The 22,740-nt window shown below is 40.9% G+C and overlaps 1 protein-coding gene across 1 annotated transcript in view; it reads left to right on the top strand.

Moving 5' to 3' along the window:
• The first annotated feature begins 456 nt into the window (after nucleotides 1–456).
• Nucleotides 457–22,740, top strand: part of LOC124622146 — a 184,474-nt gene continuing 162,190 nt past the window's right edge. The window contains exons 1-2 of the mRNA XM_047147779.1: nucleotides 457–644; nucleotides 17,307–17,470. Of these exons, the coding sequence (XP_047003735.1) occupies nucleotides 17,340–17,470 (131 nt within the window). The 5' untranslated portion in view covers nucleotides 457–644; nucleotides 17,307–17,339. The remainder of the gene's footprint in view (nucleotides 645–17,306; nucleotides 17,471–22,740) is intronic.

Below are 22,740 nucleotides of genomic sequence, written 5' to 3'. Positions count from 1 at the left end.
ACGTAGGCTATATGCTCAATCTGGTGACGCTGATTCCCTCTTATTGTTATCGTTGCATAAATAACTTCTACGTTGATCGGCTGACATACTTTTCTCGTTTCCTGAAAATCATGTTCTGTCGTTCCAGTTACGGATAGAATTTAGTTACGAATACTTACAAAACTTGGTAACTTTAATAGCCGAATACATAACGTGGCTCAAATTCTTGACAAATTGCCATTGGTTGTTCCTGCATGAAGTCACAAAATAATTGCGATATATTAGAAATTTCGTGAAATTAATATTTAACGACATACTTGTAAAAATTCGTTGTATTTTTAATTTGTGTGGTTTAATGATAACTTTCCTGCCAATTGACATATAAAATAAATGATTAAAGATGATAGAGATAACTATGCCACCTGTTGGATTCGACTGTGCCAAAGATATATATTGTGTTGCTAGCCAACGATGCAATGTTGCTGCTTTGTTGATTAGGTGCAGACGACACATTTCATATGTAAACATACAGAAAATTACGTGTTTGTCTCTGAATACATGCGTGTTGCGGACGTAACGACAAACATATAGATAAAGAGTTATATTCGTGATCCAGAATTCGCCTTGAGAATTTTTAAATTCTTTTTATGCTTATTACTCTACAGGTTTGTACTTGGTATATTTCTGCGCTAATGACCTCAGCAGTTGAGCGCCCTTAAACCCTACCCTACTTGGTATATTTGCCCGCTCTTGTTTTGTGGAATGATTGTTACTTTAGTTAATACGTTTCGATAATTACCGAAAGCGGAAGACAGAAGTACCGAAGAAGACAGTTTGCAGTATAGATAACAAATTTACACATGTCGTTAATTTTTGTGATTGCGATCAAAAGCCTCTTTGAAAATAGGTGCTGCAGTGAGGAGTCCACATTTGTGAATGGTAGTAGAGTACGATATAGCTGAAGAACAGTACATCGGATTGTGAGCGTCAATGAAGCAGTAGTTATAATGACGATATAAACGCAGAGAGAGAGAGAGAGAGAGAGAGAGTGAGAGTGAGTGTCAGGCAAACGAAACTGCTAGAGTGTAAAAGCAATTTTACATTTCAGTTTATTTACTAACAATATTTGTGCAGTTCTTGCCTTTTAATTAATTGCCTTTTTACTTAATTTACATGATGTGTTAACGGTAAATTTCTTTCTGTGCTGTTGAGATACCTCTCTGCAGTTTTTTGTCTGTAGTAATATTTTCTGTATTTCTTGAAATAGCTCGTACAGAAAAAGTATATTACATATGTATGTAATTGTATCTCGCTTACACAGTGTTGATGGATGTTTCTTACACCAGGCCACCAGAGTGGTGGTCAACTAATACCCATTGAATTTCGTAGTTGAACCAACTGATGCGTGCAGTTGTACATGTGTGTTTGTTTTACTACTAATAGCAAGTAATATAAGTATTAGTACAAACTGACTTATGTACAAATTAATGGTGTAATGTCATCATTGTAAATAAGTGAATCAGTGAAGTCCTCCCAGCCAATGAAACCCAAGGAGCAGTGAGAGAAATCCAAAAAGAAGGTCCCCAAGACCAAGCGAATTGGAGTGGCACCAACACCACCACTACCTACAAGTTCTGTGGGTGATGTGGAGATTCTGGCGCCCGCTGGTGACCAAGATCTCGCCGGACCCTCGGACACAATGGATATAGACTGCTCAGGCAAAAAGTTGGTGCCAGCAGGTGACCCTGATGCATAAACTGCCTCATGTTCCATGCCTTCCCAGTCTCACGATGTCATCTTCCAGTGGAACTGCGGCGGTTTTTTCTGCTTCCTGGCTGAACTATGGCAACTGTTAACCTTTACACCTGCTTTCTGCATTGCCCTCCAGGAAACCTGGTTCCCAGTAATGCGGGCCCCTGCCCTCTGCGGCTATAAGCGTTACAGGAACCATAGCGACTATAACCGAGTGTCACGTGGCGTTTGTGTTCATGACCTAAACTCAGTCTGTAGTGAAACTGTGCCCCTTCAAACCCCTCTTGAAGCTGTGGCTGTCAGAGTAAGGACAATGCAGAAAATAACTGTCTGCAATGTACATCTTCCTCCAGGTGATGCAGTATCCCCGAATGTAACAACTGCACTGATTGATCAACTCCCTAAACCTTTCCTACTTTTGGTAGATTTTAACACCCATAACCCCTTGTGAGGTGGCGCCGTGCTTACTGGCTGAGGGATGTCGAAACTTATATTACTCGCTATTAGTAGTAGAACAAACACACATGTACAACTGCACGCATCAGTTGGTTCAACTACGAAATTCAATGGAGTATTAGTTGACCACCAATAAATCCTTTAGGTTCCTCTGGTGGCCTGGTGTAAGAAACATCCGTCCACACTGTGTAAGCGAGATACAATTACATACATATGTAATATACTTTTTCTATATGAGCTATTTCAAGAAACACGGAAAATATTACTACAGACAAAAAGCTGCAGAGAGGTATCTCAACAGCGCAGAAACTTTATTGTCTCAGTTTGACCTCTGCCTCTTAAATACTGGGGCCACCACACATTTCAGTGTGGCTCATGGTAGTTCCTCGGCCATTGATTTATCAATTTGCAGCCCAGGACTTCTCCCATCTATCCACTGGAGAGCACATGACATCCTGTGTGGCAGTGGCCATTTCCCCATCTTGCTGTCATTGCCCCGGTGTCAGGCCCATGGACGCCTACCCAGATGGGCTTTAAACAATGTGGACTGGGAAACTTTCACCTCTGCTGTCACCATTGAATGTCCCACACACGGTAACATTGATGTGATGGTTGAGCAGGTGACTACAACAATCTTTTCTGTGGCAGAAAACATGATCCCTCGCTCTTTAGGGTGTCCCCAGCGAAAGGTAGTCCCTTGGTGATCGCTGGAAGTCACTGAAGCAATTAAGGAGCGTCGGCAATCTCTACAGCGGTATAAGTGGCACCCTTCCCTGGAGCACCTCATAGCCTTTAAACGGCTCCGTGCGTTTGCCAACTTATCAAATGACATAAGCAGGAGTGTTGGGAGAGATATGTCTTGACCATTGGGTGCCATACATCACCTTCCCAAGTCTGGGCAAAGGTCAAACGCGTTTTCGGGTAGCAGAACCCAACAGGTGGTCCCAGTGTTAACATAAATGGCATGTTATCTGCCGACACAAACGCGATTGCCGACTACTTTGCTGAGCCCTGTGCTTGAGCCTCTGCGTCAGAGAATTACCCCCTCCAGCCTTTCCGTCTCTCAAACGGCGGCTGGAAGAGGAAGTCCTCTCGTTCACTACACACCACAGTGAATCCTACAACGCCCCATCTACAGAGTGGGAGCTCCTCAGTGCCCATGCACATTGCTCCGAGACAGCTCCTGCACCAGATTGGATCCACAGCCAGATGATTAAACATCTCTCATCTGTCTACGAGTGACATCTCCTTGTCATCTTCAACTGGAACTGGTGTGATGGCGTCTTTCCATTGCAATGGCGGGCGAGCACCATCATTCCGGTGCTCAAACCCGATAGAAACCCACTTGATGTGGATAGCTATCAGCCCATCAGCCTTACCAACATTCTTTGTAAGCTGCTGGAATGTGTTGTGTGTCGGCGGTTGGGTTGGGTCCTGGAGTCACGTGGCCTACTGGCTCCATGTCAGGGCAGCTCCCGCCAGGGTCGCTCTACCATTGATAATCTTTTGTCCCTCGAGCCTGCCATCTGAACAGCCTTTTCCAGATGCTAACACCTAGTTGCCATCTTTTTTGATTTATGAAAAGTGTATGACGCCACCTGTTGACATCATATCCTTGCCACATTATACGAGTGGGGTCTCCGAGGCCAGCTCCCAGTTTTTATCCAAAATTTCCTGTCACTTCATACTTCCCATGTCCAAGTTGATGCCTCCCATAGTTCCCCCCATATCCTGGAGAATGGGGTCCCACAGGGCTCTATATCGAGTGTATCTCTATTTTTAGTGGCTATTAACAGTCTTGCAGCAGCTGTAGGGCCGTCCATCTTACATTCTCTGTGTGCAGATGATTCCTGCATTTTGTACTGCTCCTCCAGTACTGATGTTGCTGAGCAGCGCCTACAGGGAGCCATCCACAAGGTGCAGTCATGGGCTCTAGCCCACAGTTTCCAGTTTTCGGCCACAGAGTCGTGTGTTATGCACTTCTGTCGGCGTCGTACCGTTCATCCAGAACCAGAACTTTACCTTAATGATGATCCACTCACTGTCTTGAAGACATGTCGATTCTTAGGACTGGTTTTCAACGCTCGATTGACTTGGCTTCCTCACCTTCGTCAGCTTGAGTGGAAGTGCTGGCAGCACCTCAATGCCCTCCGCTGCCTGAGCAACACCAACAGGGGTGCAGATCGCTCTACGCTGCTACAGCTCTACAGAGCCGTTGTTCAATCCCGCCTTGACTATGGGAGTGTGGTTTATGGTTCGGCGGCACCCTCAGTGTTGCGTTTACTCGACCCAGTGCATCACTGTGCAGTTTGCGTAGTGACAGGAGCTTTTAGGAGGAGTCCGGTGACCAGCGTCCTTGTGGAGGATGGAATCCCTCCATTGCCGGTTAGGCATGCACAACTGCTGGCTAGTTACGTTGCACACGTTCATAGTTCCCCTGCGCATCCGAATCACCATCTCCTTTTCCCACCCACAGCGGTTCATCTCTCGCATCGGCAGCCCAGGCCTGGGCTTCCAATTGCAGTTCGTCTGATCCCTTCTTTCCGAACTGGAGTCCTTGTCTTTACCCGCTATACTTGAGGTCCATTCACGTACACCTCCATGGTGTACACCTAGGCTGCGGCTTCGCCTGGACCTTTCACATTGCCCTAAGCACTCAGTTAACACCGCGGCTCTCCACAGCCACTTCCTCTCGATTCTTGACATGTACTGAGGCCACGAAGTGGTTTGCACTGATGGCTCAATGGCTGATGCGCACGTCGGCTTTGCATATGTCAATGGAGGACATATTGAAAAGCATTCCTTGCTGCTGGCTGCAGTGTTTTCACTGCCGAGCTGGTGGCCATATCTCGTGCTCTTAAGCACATCTGTTCATGCCCTGGGGAGTAATTTCTTCTGTGTATTGACTCCTTGAGCTGCCTACAAGCTATTGACTAGCGCTACCCTCGTAATCCTTTTGTAGTGACCACCCAGGAGTCCTTCTATGCCCTGGAATGGTCCAGTCATTCAGTGGTGTTTGTCTGGACCCCAGGTCACGTCGGAATCCCAGGCAACGAACTTGCCGACAGGCTGGCCGAACAGGCTACGCAGAAACCACTTATGGAGATCGGCTTCTCTGCAACTGACCTGCGTTAAGTACTACGCCGCAACGTTTTGCGGCTTTGGGAGACAAAATGGCATAACCTCAGCACACACAATAAACTGCGTGCCATCAAGGAGACTACGAATGTGTGGCAGTCCTCTATGCGGGCCTCTTGCAGGGACTCTGTGGTTCTCTGCCAGCTCCGCATTGGCCACGCTTGGGTGACACACGGCTACCACCTGCGCTGCGATGACCCAGCTCAGTGTTGGTGTGGCACCCGGCTGACAGTGGCCCACATCTTGGTGCTGTTCTTCTTTGGCTACCGTGCGATGGACTCTTCAGTTACTGGACTCGTTGCCATTAATTTTAGCTGATAACGCATCATTTGCTAATTTAGTTTTACGTTTTATATGTGACGGTGTGTTTTATCATTCTGTATAAGTTTTAGTGTATTTCCTTTGTCCCTTTGTGTTCTCTGCTCTAATGCTTTTAGGATGGATGTTTTAATGTGTCCCAGAGTGGCTGGCTTTTCCTTTTTATTCCCATGGTCGGCCAGCCACAGTCATCTGCTCTCTTGTTTTTACCCCTTCTACCTGTCTCTTGCTTTTCTCTGTGCTTTTCTTTTCCTGTTTTGTCCATAGTAGTGTTGGTTGTCCTTCTGTTGTTCTTCTGGTTCTTCCTTTCTCCTGTTATTGTGCTGTATGTCTCCTTTTCTTTTTTCTTTCCCTTGTATAATTATTTTACTTGGGAACAAGGGACTGATGACCTCGCAGTTTTGTCTCTTCCCCCCACCCCATTTTTAAACCAACCAACCAACTTCAAAATCTTATCAAGATTTGACCAGATAATTGTGCAGAATTTTTTAGACAATATTTCATTATGGATGACGGATTATCTGCAAAATGCTGTGTTACTATTAATATTTTCTCCTGGGTCATTAATATCGGTAATTTTGAAGTTCTGTTATTTTACCTGCCCTACATACAGGTTGTAACATATACCATTGAAAAATTGAAAAAATAATGTACTTAAAAATCATTACAAATAATGAACTTCGAAAAACTACCGATGGTTCTGTTGGAACAACTGCCAGTGTCGATCACTAAGAAATAAATCTTTGAATGGCAAATGCACAACTAAAAGGAATTTTGAAAATATGCTCATCTGTGTGAAGTATAATTTGATGATTTCCCAGGATATTTTGTGAATATGCTAATCAACCTAACTACCATTTTAAGTAACCCTTCATTTATTGCTTTGAATTTCATCAGAAAAAAAGCGTTACACATTTCTGGCACTAATTAAATCAGACAGCTGACTGAATGCATGCCAATGCCAGACTTAACAGGGACTGACTTGGTGGGCATTGCTGCTGTGGTATAAATAACTTACAACAATTCAAATATTCCAAAGTACTGTTTAGAGGAATACAGCACTGAAATGTTCTGACACCAACATAATGGAACTGACAATTCTCAGAAAGTGAAATGTGCTAAGTATGTTGAAGAGTCATGTCCAAAATACTATTTAATTTGTAAGCTGACTGAGATGTTGACTTTTTTGTTTTTTCAAAGAAAAGCTAGTCTGCATCTGACAGATAGGCATGGAAAACCAAAAATAAAATTCAAGATCTGCAAGCGATTCACTATTATTACAAAATTCAAAAACCACTGATACTAACTAGGTGCTATTACACACAGTAACAGAATAATAGCTAATTAGGAAGTATGCTGTCTTAATAGAGTAAAAATGTGCTAATTAGATCCTTTGAATTATCATTTCTGTCATATATTACTTTTAAATAACATTTCCCATAGTCAACAATACCAGAGAAGGAAAACTGCTACTCACCATATAGCGGAGATGTTGAGTCGCAATAGGCCTATCACGACTCAGCATCTCCGCTGTATGGTGAGTAGCAACTCTCCTTCTCTGGTATTGTTACATTCCATCCTGTATTTTCCATTGTTTGATTTCCCATAATCAGTAATAGTAACCCACTTTTCTTATATCACGTCATTGTACATTCCAGTATCTGTCTATCAACATAGGTTTCTACTTCCTTTTTGGTGTGACAGTTTGTGAATAGTAATTACAACCTCTCATTCCAGTCAAAATTTGAGTTAATCATCATTGAATTACTTTAACTTTATCCCACTTATCTCTACTCAGTACACAGTTTACAGTTTGATTAAGACATTGTGTCATTCTCATTTGTGAAATTATCTTTTCCCAACATTTACATTTTCTCTTGTCACAGATTATTTCATTAATTAGCTTCACAAAATTAGACATATTTTATCACAGATCCATCCTAAATGACATCAGGAACATTCTTTCCAACAGTCCGTAATACAGAGTCCCACAATATTATTGTACCTGGCCATTGTCAGAAACAGATGGTGGCATTACAGGAAACAAATACAGTGGTGATTAAAGAAAACACGTTGCATTGTCTATGTTTTCGGGTCAGTGTGCATGTACTATCGTCCACGAATACGCGCTGCTTCGTGATAAGCAAAGTGAAGCACCCTCAGTCTTGGGTGCAGTAATATTGTCCTCGACTAATAATTACCTGTCACATAGTTGAAGTAGCAACAACATTCACTTTATCATCACCACAACATAGTCGACATTATGAACCACATAACCAGCATCGCTTCATTAGATCAGTTCAAGAGTAAATATTGCTTTTGTAACTATTTCTTACAATATTTCCATAGAATTGCAATGTCTGTTGATATAGCTGTTCTTCTCTAATGGTCAATAAATGTCATAAAACATACACGGAATAAACAAAAATAGCTGTTAATTATTTGCAAAAATATTATGAAAAGGATGGATGGGTTGCTACCCACCACATAGAGATGCTGAGTCACAGATAGGTGCAACAAAAAGGCTTTTTTGTCCACCTGTCTCATTTTCATTTGTCTGCGCTTACATTTTTAGAACAAATAGCTGTTTTGAATAAAGCCACTGCTCCTCCTCTTGGGCTGCTTAGTAGCTGTTTTTATCCACTTCTTCTTGTTATGTTTCTAGGTAACACCATAGGATGGAAGCCAAGTGTGCAACATAATTTCTCTCTTCTGTTTAGCACTAATCTTGACACAGTCACAGTCATATATTTACTAATTAGTAACCAGTTTCAGATATACCATCTCCAGACCAGAATGTTGTTGCAGTGGCAGTGTAGGCAACAGTGAAGCAGGAGTTTTATATACTGGAAACCAATTTGCTGCATAAGCAACTGACCAGGCACAGTGCCTTAGAGAAACACAATGATGTTAAGTTGACTAGTTACTATATAACATGCAGTAACAGATGGTGACATGATAGTGAGTTGAAACAGGCAGTATATCATTCATGTGATTTAAAGCTACAATATTTATGTCACACATAGTCACAGGAAACAAGCAAGTTAATAAATCATTTAAAAGTAAAAATTCATGTGAATATGGTGAAATATCAAGTAGGCTTGTAAAGACCGCGCATTGTGTTGTACTCACTCACCTATGCAATGTATCTTTCAGACACAGTTGGTTTCCACAGAGATTAAAAAAAATCATCAATAAAATCATGTGTAAAAAGGGAGAAAGAGCCAATGTAGATAGCTGTAATCAATCTTGCTGCTATTATTGTTTTCAAAGGTTTAAAGTGCCAGTATAAGATAGTATTAACGTATCCAAAGACACAAAGTCTTTTGTTAGAGTTACAGTTTGGATTCAGCAAATTAGTTTCAACTGAAAATGTATCATCATCCTCATCATCATTGTTATTACTTTTTTTGTTTATGTGAGGCACTTGCAGTACTGAATATTAAATTAAGAAAAGTAGCTATCTTCTTTAAATTAACGAAAGTATTTGCTTGCGTGTACGTTTCTATGTTTTTATGTAATTTGAAGCATTATGAAATTAGAGAAGAACATAGTTTACACTGCTTTTCTTTACAGATTGTCACATAACAGCAACAAAACATCACATGTAAAGTTTCTGACATGAAAGGTATGTACAAATGAAATGTTGTTATTCAAGGGTGGTCAAATAATCGGTGCAGTTGAAAATTTTAAATCCAAATAGCTGAAGGTTCCTGAAAAGTGTACTTTGAAGTGTCACATTGAGGATCTTGTGTAGAAACTAAATGTTGTACTAGTCATTACAAGGATAATCTCCAGTATCACCGACAGTGAACTGCCGCCAGCTTGTTTACTTTGCCAATTTTTGAATTATTGTCTCTTATTCTTAGCTCAGGAAAGGGCAGTTGGAACCAAAGTTAGTGTCTACACACTCATAGACATTAGAAAATCTGAAATGAGGGCCGCAAAGTGAAATAAAAAATGCCAAACTCATTTTTCAAATGTTCTTTACGAAGGAAGAAACAGAAGTAATGCCATAATTTAATTCTAACACCTCTGGAGAGATAAGTGCTGTAGTTATTAGTGGTACTACAGTTATTAGTGCCAGTGGCATTGAGAAACAGCTGAAACCCCAAAAATTAAGCAAGGCTCCAGGGCTCAATGGATTGGATGTCAGATTCTGTACAGAATTTACAACTGAATTAGTTCTCAAATCTCTGGAACAAAAAATTACACCCATTGGTTGGAAGAAAGCCCTGTCACACCCGTCTATAAAAAGGTAGCAGTAGTGATCCACAAAACTACTGTCCAATCTCATTGATGTTCATGTGAAATTGTAGAACATACTCTGAAATTAAACGTAATAAGGCACCTTAAACAGAATGACCTCATCCGTGCCAGCCAGCATGGATTTTGAAAATATTCTTCTTGAGAAACCAAACTTGCACTTTTCTCAAGGATCAAAACAGTCAGGTAGATGCTGTATTGTTCCACAAAATTTCGGGAGAACTGTCGGATGTTTGTAACTTCCTGCCACAGTATTTCGGCGCAGAGTCTTCTGGCCATCTTCAGGTGGTACCGACAAAAATGCACTGAGCTCTGGTATTTAAGGCCACGCCAGCACATGCGTTGTGGATTTACTTGGCCTCCTCCATAGCCGGCGTCGTTCTGTGATGGAACCGTGGGAAGACAATCAAATTGATATCAATGCAGCGAGTTTTAAATGTCACAGATGCTGTATTACTTGACTTAAAAAAATTGTCTCAATACCATACCACCAATAACTGGATGGTTACCAAGCAAAATTTGTGGCTCGATTGAGGGTTTCTTGGCGGAGAGCCAGTTACAGTTATAAAATTAACTTTAGATGTGCTACAGGGAAGTGTTTCGGTATCGTCACTGTTCATGTTTCATATTAGTGTCCTATAATATGGTATTAATTGTAACTCAGGCTTTTTGCAGGTAATGCTGTTGTCCATAATTAAATACTGTGTGAAAAAAGCTGCACAATTATTTGGTCACATCCTAATAAGATTTCAAAGTCGTGCAAAGATTTGCAACTTGCTTTAAATGTACAGAAATTTGAAGTTGTGCACTCAGCAAAATATGGACAAATAGTGTTGTGACTACAGCATCAGTGAGTCACAAATGGAACCAGTCAGGTCCTTCAAATACCTGTGTGTAACAATTTATGGGCATATAACATTATTATGAAAGGATAGTTGCTACCCACCATATAGCGGAGATGCTGAGTTACAGATGGCATAGCAAAAAGACTGTCAGAAGTGAGCTTTCAGCCAACAAGGCCTTCGTCGGAAATAGACAAAAAACACACACACACACACACACACACACACACACACACACACGACCACAGTCTCTATCTGCTGAGGTTGGACTCAGAGAGAGAGAGAGAGAGAGAGAGAGAGAGAGAGAGAGAGAGAGAGAGTGAGTGTGTGTGTGTGTGTGTGTGTGTGTGTGTGTGTGTGTGTGTGTGCTTCCAATGAATGCCTTGTTGGCCAAAAATTCACTTTCTGATAGTCTTTTTGTTGTGCCTATCTGGGACTCAGCATCTCCGCTATATGGTGAGTAGCAACTATCCTTTTCGTAGTATTGTTACATTCCATCCTTGGTTTGCCATTGTTTAATTACTGGGGATATGAAATACGATGACCACATAGGCTCAGTTGTAGGTAAAGCAGATGGCAGACTTTGCATTATTGGCAGGATACTGGCAATATGCAATCAGTCAACAAAAAAGAGACTGTTTAAAAACACTTGTGCATCCCATCTCAGAATATTGCTCTAGTGTGCAGAACCTATACCAGATATGACACCGAGCGAGGTGGCGCAGTGGTTAGCACACTGGACTCGCATTCGGGAGGACGACGGTTCAATCCCGTCTCCAGCCATCCTGATTTAGGTTTTCCGTGATTTCCCTAAATCGTTTCAGGCAAATGCCGGGATGGTTCCTTTGAAAGGGCACGGCCGATTTCCTTCCCAATCCTTCCCTAACCTGAGCTTGTGCTCCGTCTCTAATGACCTCGTTGTCGACGGGACGTTAAACGCTAACCACCACCACCACCAGATATGACTGACAAAGGATAATGAATGCATTCATACAAGTATTGCACAAATTGTCACAGGCTGTTTGAGACATGGGAGAGGAAGAAAAATACTGAATTCCCAGGTGATTGAAGATAAACTCCAATTAACCCAGGAAAGCCTGCTTACAAAGGTACAAGAGACAATATGTAACATTCCCTTCTCCTTCCAAATACATAGACATTCAAAAGGCATCACAACATGATCTGTAGTATCTGCCACTTGAATTTGCAGACTCATTGGCTGATTAAGAATGGAAGCACTGTGATACAGCTAGACTGTGATTTTTATTAATACTTTTTTGTTACACAGTTTCATATCATGCACCACTGAACAACTATTACAGAGCAAAGCAACTTTCCTATGAATATTTACTAATGCTACAGAGAGTGATTCAAACAATAAACGGATAGTGTGCCAAGCCAAGACAACAGTCAGTGAAAGAGCTTGAATACATGTGACCTGGCACACAGTGCTGTTTGCTGCCCATATTTTCCTGCATTGTTGACACAGCAGTTTCATTCCTTCATCACTGATACAAATGAATGTGCTCGCCTGTGCCTTAATTTGATTACAGAGATTAAGCTGCACATGTTGCTAGTACTAATTGAAGAATCTATAAATATACTTCAGCCCATTGTTCATCAAGCCCTTGGGAGCCACAAGGATTAGCCTAATTAAAATGTGGACAGGGGTGTGTCAGAAGTCATTCTTCCCACGCTCAATATGAAACTGGAACAGAAAGAAACCCTAACAAGTGGTACAATACTAAGTATCCTCTGCCATGCACCTCACAGTGACCTACAAGGTGTGGATGTCGATGTACAGTCGTGATTCAGTTTTGAATGCCATGTCTACCATTGTTCAAGCATCTCAGAATGCTGACCTTGTCCTTCAGTTCTGTTATGGACTAAGATAGTTGTTTTGTCTTGGGCTGTGGGTTATGCGATGTGCTGTACTCGTGCATAAATTTTTGGTTACTGTTGATTACTAATTCTGACTTCTCGTATTTAATCTGAAAAGTCAGAAAGAAAAACCACATATGTCCTGGCTGATGTAGAATTCATCTCTTTCTGCAGATTCTTCTGTGCTGGAGACTGGAAAGTTCTATCACAAAGCCAAATATTTCAAGAAATGATGTACTCACCTTCTTCTTTAACAGCAATATATATTGACCAATTTGTTACAACAGTCGAACACCTCATACAGTACTGTTACTACTTCGATATTAACTGATATTGATTGTGAGGCAAATGGCAGCTAACAGAAAAGAGAGAGAGAGAGAGAGGGAGAGAGAGAGAGAGAGAGAGAGAGAGAGACTTCTGCTGATCTCATAATGTCACTGCAATTGTCACAGCATTTATTCTTCCGTGGCTCACACCATATTCCAAGGCAGGACCCAATAACACAGGATAAACTGCCCAAACAGCACAGCGTCCTATACTAACTTATTACTTAAATAAAACTCTTATGGTGGCAATCAACTTTTGTCGGTTCAGAAGATGCTGTGCATATGTCACTTCACCAGGTGGTATGTTACACTATACAGTATATAAACTCAATATAGTAATAACATGGCCTCATTCAAAGGGAACTACAGCATTCACGTAGTGAACATATGACATTAAAATGATTAGCTTTTAGGCAATCCATGCATAAGAGTTATATAGGAAGGTGTGTGCTATTCTTCAGGCTTAAAGTAGAATTGAAAAAATTGAGTGATAAACCCCAGTTTTACAAATATAACTGAAAGATTTCTTTGTTGAACACTTTTTATTCTTATTTAGAGTCGTTCACTGTATTTTTTGTTTTACATACTGATGGAAAAAATCTGCATGCATTTGTACATTGTATTTTTCATTTACTTAAAATGTTTTAAACAATATTCTGTGAATTATGTAGTGGTTCATTCCACGGCTGAATAAATTTGTGACACATTATTACATTGAATCTTAAGAAAAATTAAATTAGAGAAGACACATTTGCTGGACACAGGGCAGTTCATAGTTCATGGTCTGCAAATTTGATTATGTGAAGGTTCAGATTGGTCTTCAGCCACACTTTGGGTGCAGATACATGTAGTTACCGCATGACAGAGTAAATTGAAGACTTGTCCAGGATGGCAGCCTGTCATTTGTATGCCTAAGAAAGAGGGAAGTGAGTTAGCAACGGTACACTCTCCAGTTTTCTGTCATGTGGAGCACTGACGCACATTACATGTCTGTATGACAATGCATTGCCTTGTACAACAATTATTCACAGAATCACACTTTTGTTTGACAAAACAGCTTGTATACTAGTACCATATTTATTTATGCCGTAATGTGATTTGTAGCCACAATAGACACAAAACCAACAACCACTGCAGTACTGCAAGTTTATATGCCAACTAGTTCTATAGATGATGAAGAGATTGAAGAAATGTATGATGAGATAAAAGAAATTATTCAGGTAGTTAAAGGAGATGAAAATTTTGTAGTAATGAGGGACTGAAGTTCGATAGTAGGAATAAGAAGATAAGGATAAAATGTAGGTGGATAAGCATTGGGGAAAGGAATGAAAGAGGAAGCTGTCAGGTACAATTTTGCCCAGAGTGTAATTTAATCTTGATTTAAGAATCATGAAAGAAGGTTATATATGTGTAAGAGACCAGGAGACACCGGAAGGTTTCAGATTGATTATATAATGATAAGACAGAGATTTCAGAGCTAGATTTTAAATTGTATAACATTTCCAGAGGCAGATGTGGACTCTGACCACAGTTTATTGCTTATGAACTGCAGATTAAAACTAAAGAAATTACAAAAAGGTTGTGAATTAGGGAGATGGGGCGTGGATTAGTTGAAAGAACCAGAGATTGTTGAGAGTTTCAGAGAGAGCATTCTGGTGTGATTGACAAAAACAGGGGAAAGGAATGCAGTAGAAGAAGAATTGATAGCTTTGAGAGATGAAACAATGCAGGCAGCAGAGGATCAACTAGGTAAAAAGACAAGGGTTAGTAGAAATCCTTGGATAACACATGAGATATTGAATTTATCTGTTGAAAGAAGAAAATATAAAAATGCAGCAGATGAAGAGAGTGAAAGGGAATACAAGTGTTTAAAAACTGAGATTTACAGGAAGTGCTAAATGGCTAAGCAGGAATGGCTAGAGGACACATGTAAGGGTTTAGAAGCATATTTCGCTAGGGTAAGGGTAGATACTGCTTACAGAAAAATTAAAGAGGCCTTTGGAAAAAAGAGAAGCAGATGTATGAATATCAAGAGCTCAGACGAAAAACCAGTCCTAAGCAAAGAAGGGAAAGCTGAAAGGTGGACGAAATACATAGTAGGTGTGTACAGGGGAGATGAACTTGAAGACAGTATTATAGAAGTGGAAGAGGATCTAGATGAAGATGAGATGGGAGATATGATACTGCATGAAGAATTTGACAGGGCACTGAAAGACCTATGTTGAAACAAGCTCTGGGAGTAGGTGACATTTCATCAGAACTACTGACAGCCCTGTGTGAACCAACCATGATAAAACTGTTCCATGTGGTGTGCAAGCTGTATGAAACATTTGAAATACCCTCAGACTTCAAGAAGACTGCAAGTGCTATTACCAAACCATCAGTTTAATAAATCATGGAAGGGAAGCTGTGGTTGAGATGGGAGTGTGAGACAGGATTGTAGCCTATCGCCAGTGTTATTCAGTCTGTACATTGAGCAAGCAGTAAAGGAAACCAAAGAAAAATTTGGAGAAGGAATTAAAGTTCAGGGAGAAGGAATAAAAACTTCGAGGTTTGCCAATGACATTGTAATTTTGTCAGAGAAGGCAAAGAGCAGTTGAATGGAATGGACATTGTGTTGAAAGGAGGATATAAGATAAACATCAACAAAATCAAAACAAGGGTAATAGCATGTAGTCAAAGTAAATTAGGTGATGCTGAGGGAATTTGATTAGGAAATGAGACACTTAAAATAGTAATAGGTTTTGTTATTTGGGCAACAAAATAACTGATGATGGCCGAAGTAGAAAGGATATAAAATGTTGACTGGCAATGGCAAGAAAAGTGTCTCTGAAGGAAAGAAATTTGTTAACATGGAATTTAGTTTTAATTATTAGAAAGTCTTTTCTGAAAGTATTTGTATGGAGTGTACCCATGTATGAAAGGGTAACGAGGATGACAAACAATTTAGACAAGAAGAGAATAGAAGCTCTTGAAATGTGGTGCTGTAGAAGAATGCTTAAGATTGTGTGGATAGATGTGGAGGTACTGAACAGAATTGGGGAGAAAAGATATGTGGCCCAATGTAAGTAGAAGGAGGGATTGGTTGATAGGACACTTTTGGAGACATCAAGGGATCGCCAATTTAGTGTTGAGGCAGGAGGGTGGGGGAGTGGGGGGGGGGGGGGGGTAATAATTTTAGGGGGAGACCAATAAATGAATACAGTAAGCAGATTTAGAAGGATGTAAGTTGCAATACTTATTTGGTGATGAAGAGGCTTGCACAGGATAGAGCAGCATAGAGAGCTGCATCATATCAGTCTCTGGACTGAAGACCCCTGCAACCACAATGTGAATGACTACATTTCATCTGAATAAACCACTGGTTACTTTATTTACTTATTTCTCTATTTATTAGAATCTCATGCAATCTGTCTCTCAGATCTCATTCACACATAATAATTTGTTTATCTGCCCCCCCCCCCCCCCCCCCCTTTAAAACCAATTTCCATAGCAAAACAATTTTTATGAGTTTCTTTACTAGCTTTGAAATCCAGTCCTGTGTAACAAAAGCTGTGATTTTTTTTCACAAATTTAGTATTTCTTTGTATTGTTAATATGCAGAAATCAGTAGCATATCTATTTTGCGCACTTCACTTTTCTTCTTCTTCTTCATTATCTTCTTCTTGGTAGGTATTTGAATCCCTCTCCATTCTACATGTCCCTCCCATAACAATTGATATCCCATCAATTCACTCAGCTTTAACATTTTATTTGCACATTTGCCACCTTATCTGTCACTCATGCCTCATTTTTGTCATTATGATCCATCTCTGCATTTCACTCCAACTGAGATACACTGTTAGTGAGTACTGTAACTGCTGTTCCCATGGGGACACATACTCTCACCACACAAATTTGCTGCTCTTAATAGGATTTTTAACAGGGACTGTTGGTAGTTTTAGTGGAATACAGTCATAAATGTAACTAGGACAAAACTAAATTATTTTGTAAGAAAACATCAGAGGCCAAGGAGCCCTTGCATCAACCCACAGCAGATAACACTGGTCTGACAGTCTGTGTGTGGAATTTGAACTTAACCGAAATATGTTTTCAAAAAGAAGCACTGCAAACTACCTACTTACCTCTCTTGTACTTTGTAATGACTGTAACCACAGGAGAAAGAACTACTCTCCCTATGTGCTATGCCGCCAGCTCTAGAAACTTCCAGATACTTTTGTAAAATGAGTGATAATCATGCTTTTTTTTTTTTTTTTTTTTTTTTTTTTTTTAAAGAAATTGTATATGTGTATGAAATTCAGTTTTAAATTGTTACATTTATAACTGATTTCGTCTCCTATCTATACAGAATATTTCATGAAACAAGAAAGAAGAATTAAAGATGGGCCTCCTAAGGCTTCCAGATGAAATTCTGCTAATGATTTTCTCACATCTTTCCATTGTTGACCAGGAACGTTTATCAGGAGCATGCCAGAGGTTAAAAACAATTTCATCTGAAAAACGTTTGTATAGGTAAGTTTAACACTTTTATGATATCCAGAATAATCTGATATATAAGCTTTACTGTTTTGTGTTAAAAGAATATTCTTGTTGTACTTAGGTCTTGTATGTAAATACTAAACTAAGAACAGTAGCCTTATTAATAACATTAATCATGGGCCGGTGAGGGGGGGGGGGGGGATGCAGGAGGGGGGTCATTTGCTTACGGCCATCCAGATGTAGGTTTTCCATGATTTTCCTAAATCCCTGCAAGGAAGTGTTGGGACAGTTCCTTTGAAAGGGCATGGCTGATTTCCACCCTCATCGTTGAGACAGTCCAAGCTTGTATCTAATGACCTTGATATCAACGGGATGTTGAACCATTATCCTCCTTCCTTCCTCTCTTTCTTTCTTCCTTCCTTCCTGTATGTCAAAAGTATGAATATTATAGTTGTGCACTCCAAATATATGAGTGCAATTTTCTACAAATCTGGAAGTTATGCTAGTAATAAGATTTACACACACACACACACACACACACACACACACACACACTGAGGCATAGGACAACAGATGGCAGTAGTAGCACATACACAAGGCATAAAAGGGCAGTACAATGATAGAGCTGTCATTTGTTCTCAGGTGATTCACGTGAAATGGTATCTGACATGATTATGGCTGCGTGACTGGAATCAACAGACATAGAATGCTGAATGGTAGAGGGAGCTAGATGCATAGAACATTCCATATTGGAACTAGTTAGGAAAATCAGTATTCCAAGATCCACAATGTCAAGAGAGTGCCGAGAATACCAAATTTCAGGCATTACCTCTCACCCTGGACAACACAGAGGCCAGTGGCCTTCACTTATCGACTAAGTGCAGTACTGTTTATGTAGAGTTGTCAGTGTTAAAAGACGAGCAACACTGGATGAAATAACAGCAGAAATCAATGTGGGACTTAATGACGAATGTATCCATTAGGACAGTGTGGTGATATCTGGCGTTAATGGACTATTGCAGCAGACGACTGACGTGAGTGCTGTTACTGACAGGATGACATCACCTGCAATGCCTCTCTTGGGCTTGACCGTATGAGGTGGGTTTGGAGTGTGGCACAGACTCAGTGAAGCAATGGACCCAGGTTGTCAACAAGGCACCGTGCAAGATAATGATGGCTCTGTATTGGTGTAGGCTGTGTTTACATGAAATTGAACAGATCATTGACTGGAGATGGCTATGTTCGCCTACTTGGAGACCATTTACAGCAATTTGAGGGCTTCACGTTCCCAACCAAAGATGGAATTCTTGTGGATGATAATGCGCCGTGTCACTGGGCCACAGTTGTTTGCAATTGGTTTCAGAAACATTCCAGACAATTCAAGTGAATGGTTTGACCACCCAGATCACCCGACGTGAATCCCGTCAAACATTTATGGGACATAATCGAGAGTTCAGTTTGTGCACAAAATTCTGTATCGGCAACACTTTCGCAATTATGGGCAGCTATAGAGGCAGCATGGCTCAATATTTCTTCAGGGGTCTTTCAGTGACTTTTTGAATCCATGCCATGTCGAGTTGCTGCACTGTGCTGGGCAAAAGGAGGTCCGACATGATATTAGGAGGTATGCCATGACTTTTGTCACGTGTGTGTGTGTGTGTGTGTGTGTGTGTGTGTGTGTGTGTGTGTGTTTGTTTGTTTGTTTGTTTGTTTGTTTGTTTTAAAATCCTGTCTTTTGAAGACATGGTACGAGGACAAAGAATTTCTCACCCTCCCAGTGATTTTGGGCAAAAAGTGCATCCATTGCTACGAAATATCATTGCTTTGAAACACCCTTTTGGTTTAAAACTCATTGTCCAACTTTTATTTCAGTGAGTAGGTTCTTTCCATGAAGTGTGATTTTTGAAGGACTGCAAAATACTCACCTAGATTGCCATACTCAAAGTATTTTTCAGCCACAATTTGTTTTTGATATGAGGGTATGAACCAAACAAAATCAAATCTTTATTATTACATGACATGCCTCATACAATCAAAGATTGTGATATAGGTGCCGTGTCAGTTCTATCATTACGTATAGACTAATAAAGTTAATACAAGGTGGTTGTGGTTGTTGTTGTTGTTGTTGTTGTTGTTGTGGTCTTCAGTTCTCAGACGGGTTTGATGCAGCTCTCCATGCTACTCTATCCTGTGCAACCTTCTTCATCTCCCAGTACCTACTGCAACCTACATACTTCTGAATCTGTTTAGTGTATTCATCTCTTGGTCTCCCTCAGCGATTTTTACCCTCCACGCTGCCCTCCAATATTAAATTGGTGATCCCTTGATGCCTCAGAATATGTCCTGCCAACCGATCCCTTCTTCTAGTCAAGTTGTGCCACAAATTTTTCTTATCCCCAATTCTATTCAATACCTCCTCATTAGTTATGTGATCTACCCATCTAATCTTCAGCATTCTTCTGTAGCACCACATTTCGAAAGCTTCTATTCTGTTCTTGTCCAAACTATTTATTGTCCATGTTTCACTTCCATACATGGCTACACTTCATACAAATACTTTCAGAAACGACTTCCTGACACTTAAATCTATACTCGATGTTAGCAAATTTCTCCTCTCCAGAAACGCTTTCCTTCCCATTGCCAGTCTACATTTTATATCCTCTCTACTTCGACCATCATAAGTTATTTTGCTACCCAAATAGCAAAACCCATTTACAATGTTACAAGGTTATAAAATATATATATAAGCTGTAACTTACCAAACAAAAGCGTTGGTATGTTGATAGAGACAATATAAACAATAAAAAACACACAAACACACACACAGATTTCAAGCTTTCCCAACCCAAGGTTGCTTCATCAGGAAAGGGGGAAGGAGAGGGAAAGACGAAAGGATGTCCGTTTTAAGGGAGACGGTAAGGAGTCATTCCAATCTCGGGAGCGGAAAGACTTACCTTAGGGGGAAAAAGGACAGGTATACACTCGCGCACACACACACATCCATCCGCACATATACACACACAGGCAGACATATGTAAATGCAAAGAGGTTGGGCAGAGATGTCAGTCGAGGTGGAAGTAAGAGGCAAACATGATGTTGAATGACAGGTGAGGTACGAGCGGCGGCAACTTGAAATTAGTGGAGGTTGAGGCCTGGTGGGTAACAGGAAGAGAGAATATATTGAAGGGCAAGTACCCATCTCCGGAGTTCTGATAGGTTGGTGTCAGTGGGAAGTATTCAGATAACCCAAACGGTGTAACACTGTGCCAAGATGTGCTGGCCGTGCACCAAGGCATGTTTAGCCACAGGGTGATCCTCATTACCAACAAACACTGTCTGCCTGTGTCCATTCATGCGAATGGACAGTTTGTTGTGACCATTCCCACATAAAATTCTCCGCAGTGTAAATCACGTGGGTGCTTTGCACGTGGCTCTGCCTTTGATCGTGTACACCGTCCGGGTTACCGCACTGGAGTAGCTGGTGGTGGGAGGGTGCATGGGACAGGTCTTACACCAGGGGCAGTTACAAGGGTAGGAGCCAGAGGGTAGGGAAGGTGGTTTGGGGATTTCATAGGGATGAACTAAGAGGTTACGAAGGTTTGGTGGACGGCGGAAAGACATTATTGGTGGAGTGGGAAGGATTTCATGAAGGATGGATCTCATTTCAGGGCAGGATTTGAGGAAGTCGTATTCCTGCCGGAGAGCTACATTCAGAGTCTGATCCAGTCCCGGAAAGTATCCTGTCACACGTGGGGCACTTTTGGGGTTCTTCTGTGGGAAGTTCTGGGTTTGAGGGGATGATGAAGTGGCTCTAGCTATTTGCTTCTGTACCAGGTTGGGAGGGTAGTTACGGGATGTGAAAGCTATTTTCAGGTTATTGGTGTAATGGTTCAGGGATTCAGGACTGGAGCAGATTCATTTGCCACGAAGACCTAAGCTGCAGGGAAGTGACCGTTTGATATGGAACGGCTGGCAGCTGTCAAAATGGAGGTACTGTTGCTTGTTGGTGGGTTTGATGTGGACGGATGTGTGAAGCTGGCCATTAGACAGATGGAGGTCAACATCGAGGAAAGTGGCATGGGATTTGTAGTAGGACCAGGTGAATCTGATGGAACCAAAGGAGTTGAGGTTGGAGAGGAAATTCTGGAGTTGTTCTTCACTTTGAGTCCAGATCATGAAGATGTCATCAATAAATTTGTACCAAACTTTGGGTTGGCAGGCTTGGGTAACCAACCTATCAGAACTCCGGAGATGGGTACTTGACCTTCAATATATTCTCTCTTCCTGTTACCCACCAGGCCTCAACCCCCACTAATTTCAAGTTGCCGCCGCTTGTACCTCACCTGTCATTCAACATCATGTTTGCCTCTGTACTTCCGCCTCGACTGACATCTCTACCCAAACTCTTTGCATTTACATATGTCTGCCTGTGTGTGTACATGTGCGGATGGATATGTGTGTGTGTGTGTGTGTGTGTGCGCGCGCGAGTGTTTACCTGTCTTTTTTTCCCCCTAAGGTAAGTCTTTCCGCTCCCGGGATTGGAATGACTCCTTACCCTCTCCGTTAAAACCCACACCCTTTCGTCTTTCCCTCTCCGTCCCCCTTTCGTGATGAAGCAACCTTTGGTTGCGAAAGCTTGAAATTTGTGTGTGTGTTTGTGTGTTTTTTATTGTTTATAAATAAAAACAATAAAAACACACACACACAAATTTGTGTGTTTTTTATTGTTTTTATTGTCTCTATCAACATACCAATGCTTTCGTTTGGTAAGTTACAGCTTCTTTATGGTGTTACGTCTTCAGAAAGATACTATTTTACATGGCTGTGATTCAAGAAAACTTCTGCACTATAATAATTTTTGTTTTACAATATTTTTTTAGGTTTGGGTAACAGTGCCCCTTCCATATTGAGTTTATAAAATTCATACCCATATAATCTAATCTAATCTCAGGAGTTTTTTCATACACACAACTGGAAGAAAATATTTCACCCTTTTAGGTGTTTCCAATTTGCTCAAGATTTATTACTGCAATAGTACATATGGAGTACATGAAATGATTACATTTACAGATCAATAACACAAGTGGTTGTTAGGTGCCAGGTATCAACCCGTGGTGAAACACTCATATTAGTATGTGGTGTAGCCTCCATTTGTGTCAATGCAGGGGCTGTTTTTGGCATCCAGTGAATCATACAGATGCTAAATACTATCATGGAATATGTTGTTCCATGCCTGCTCAACCTGTTCAGAGTTCTGTAGGAGTTGTTGGTTGATGAGTTGCACAAGTCACTTCTTGTACCAT

Source organism: Schistocerca americana, chromosome 7 (assembly GCF_021461395.2).
Source record: "Schistocerca americana isolate TAMUIC-IGC-003095 chromosome 7, iqSchAmer2.1, whole genome shotgun sequence".
Classification (NCBI taxonomy): Eukaryota; Metazoa; Arthropoda; class Insecta; order Orthoptera; family Acrididae; genus Schistocerca; species Schistocerca americana.
Note: the sequence above shows the minus strand (reverse complement) of the source record. Positions and strands in the feature narration are given on the sequence as shown.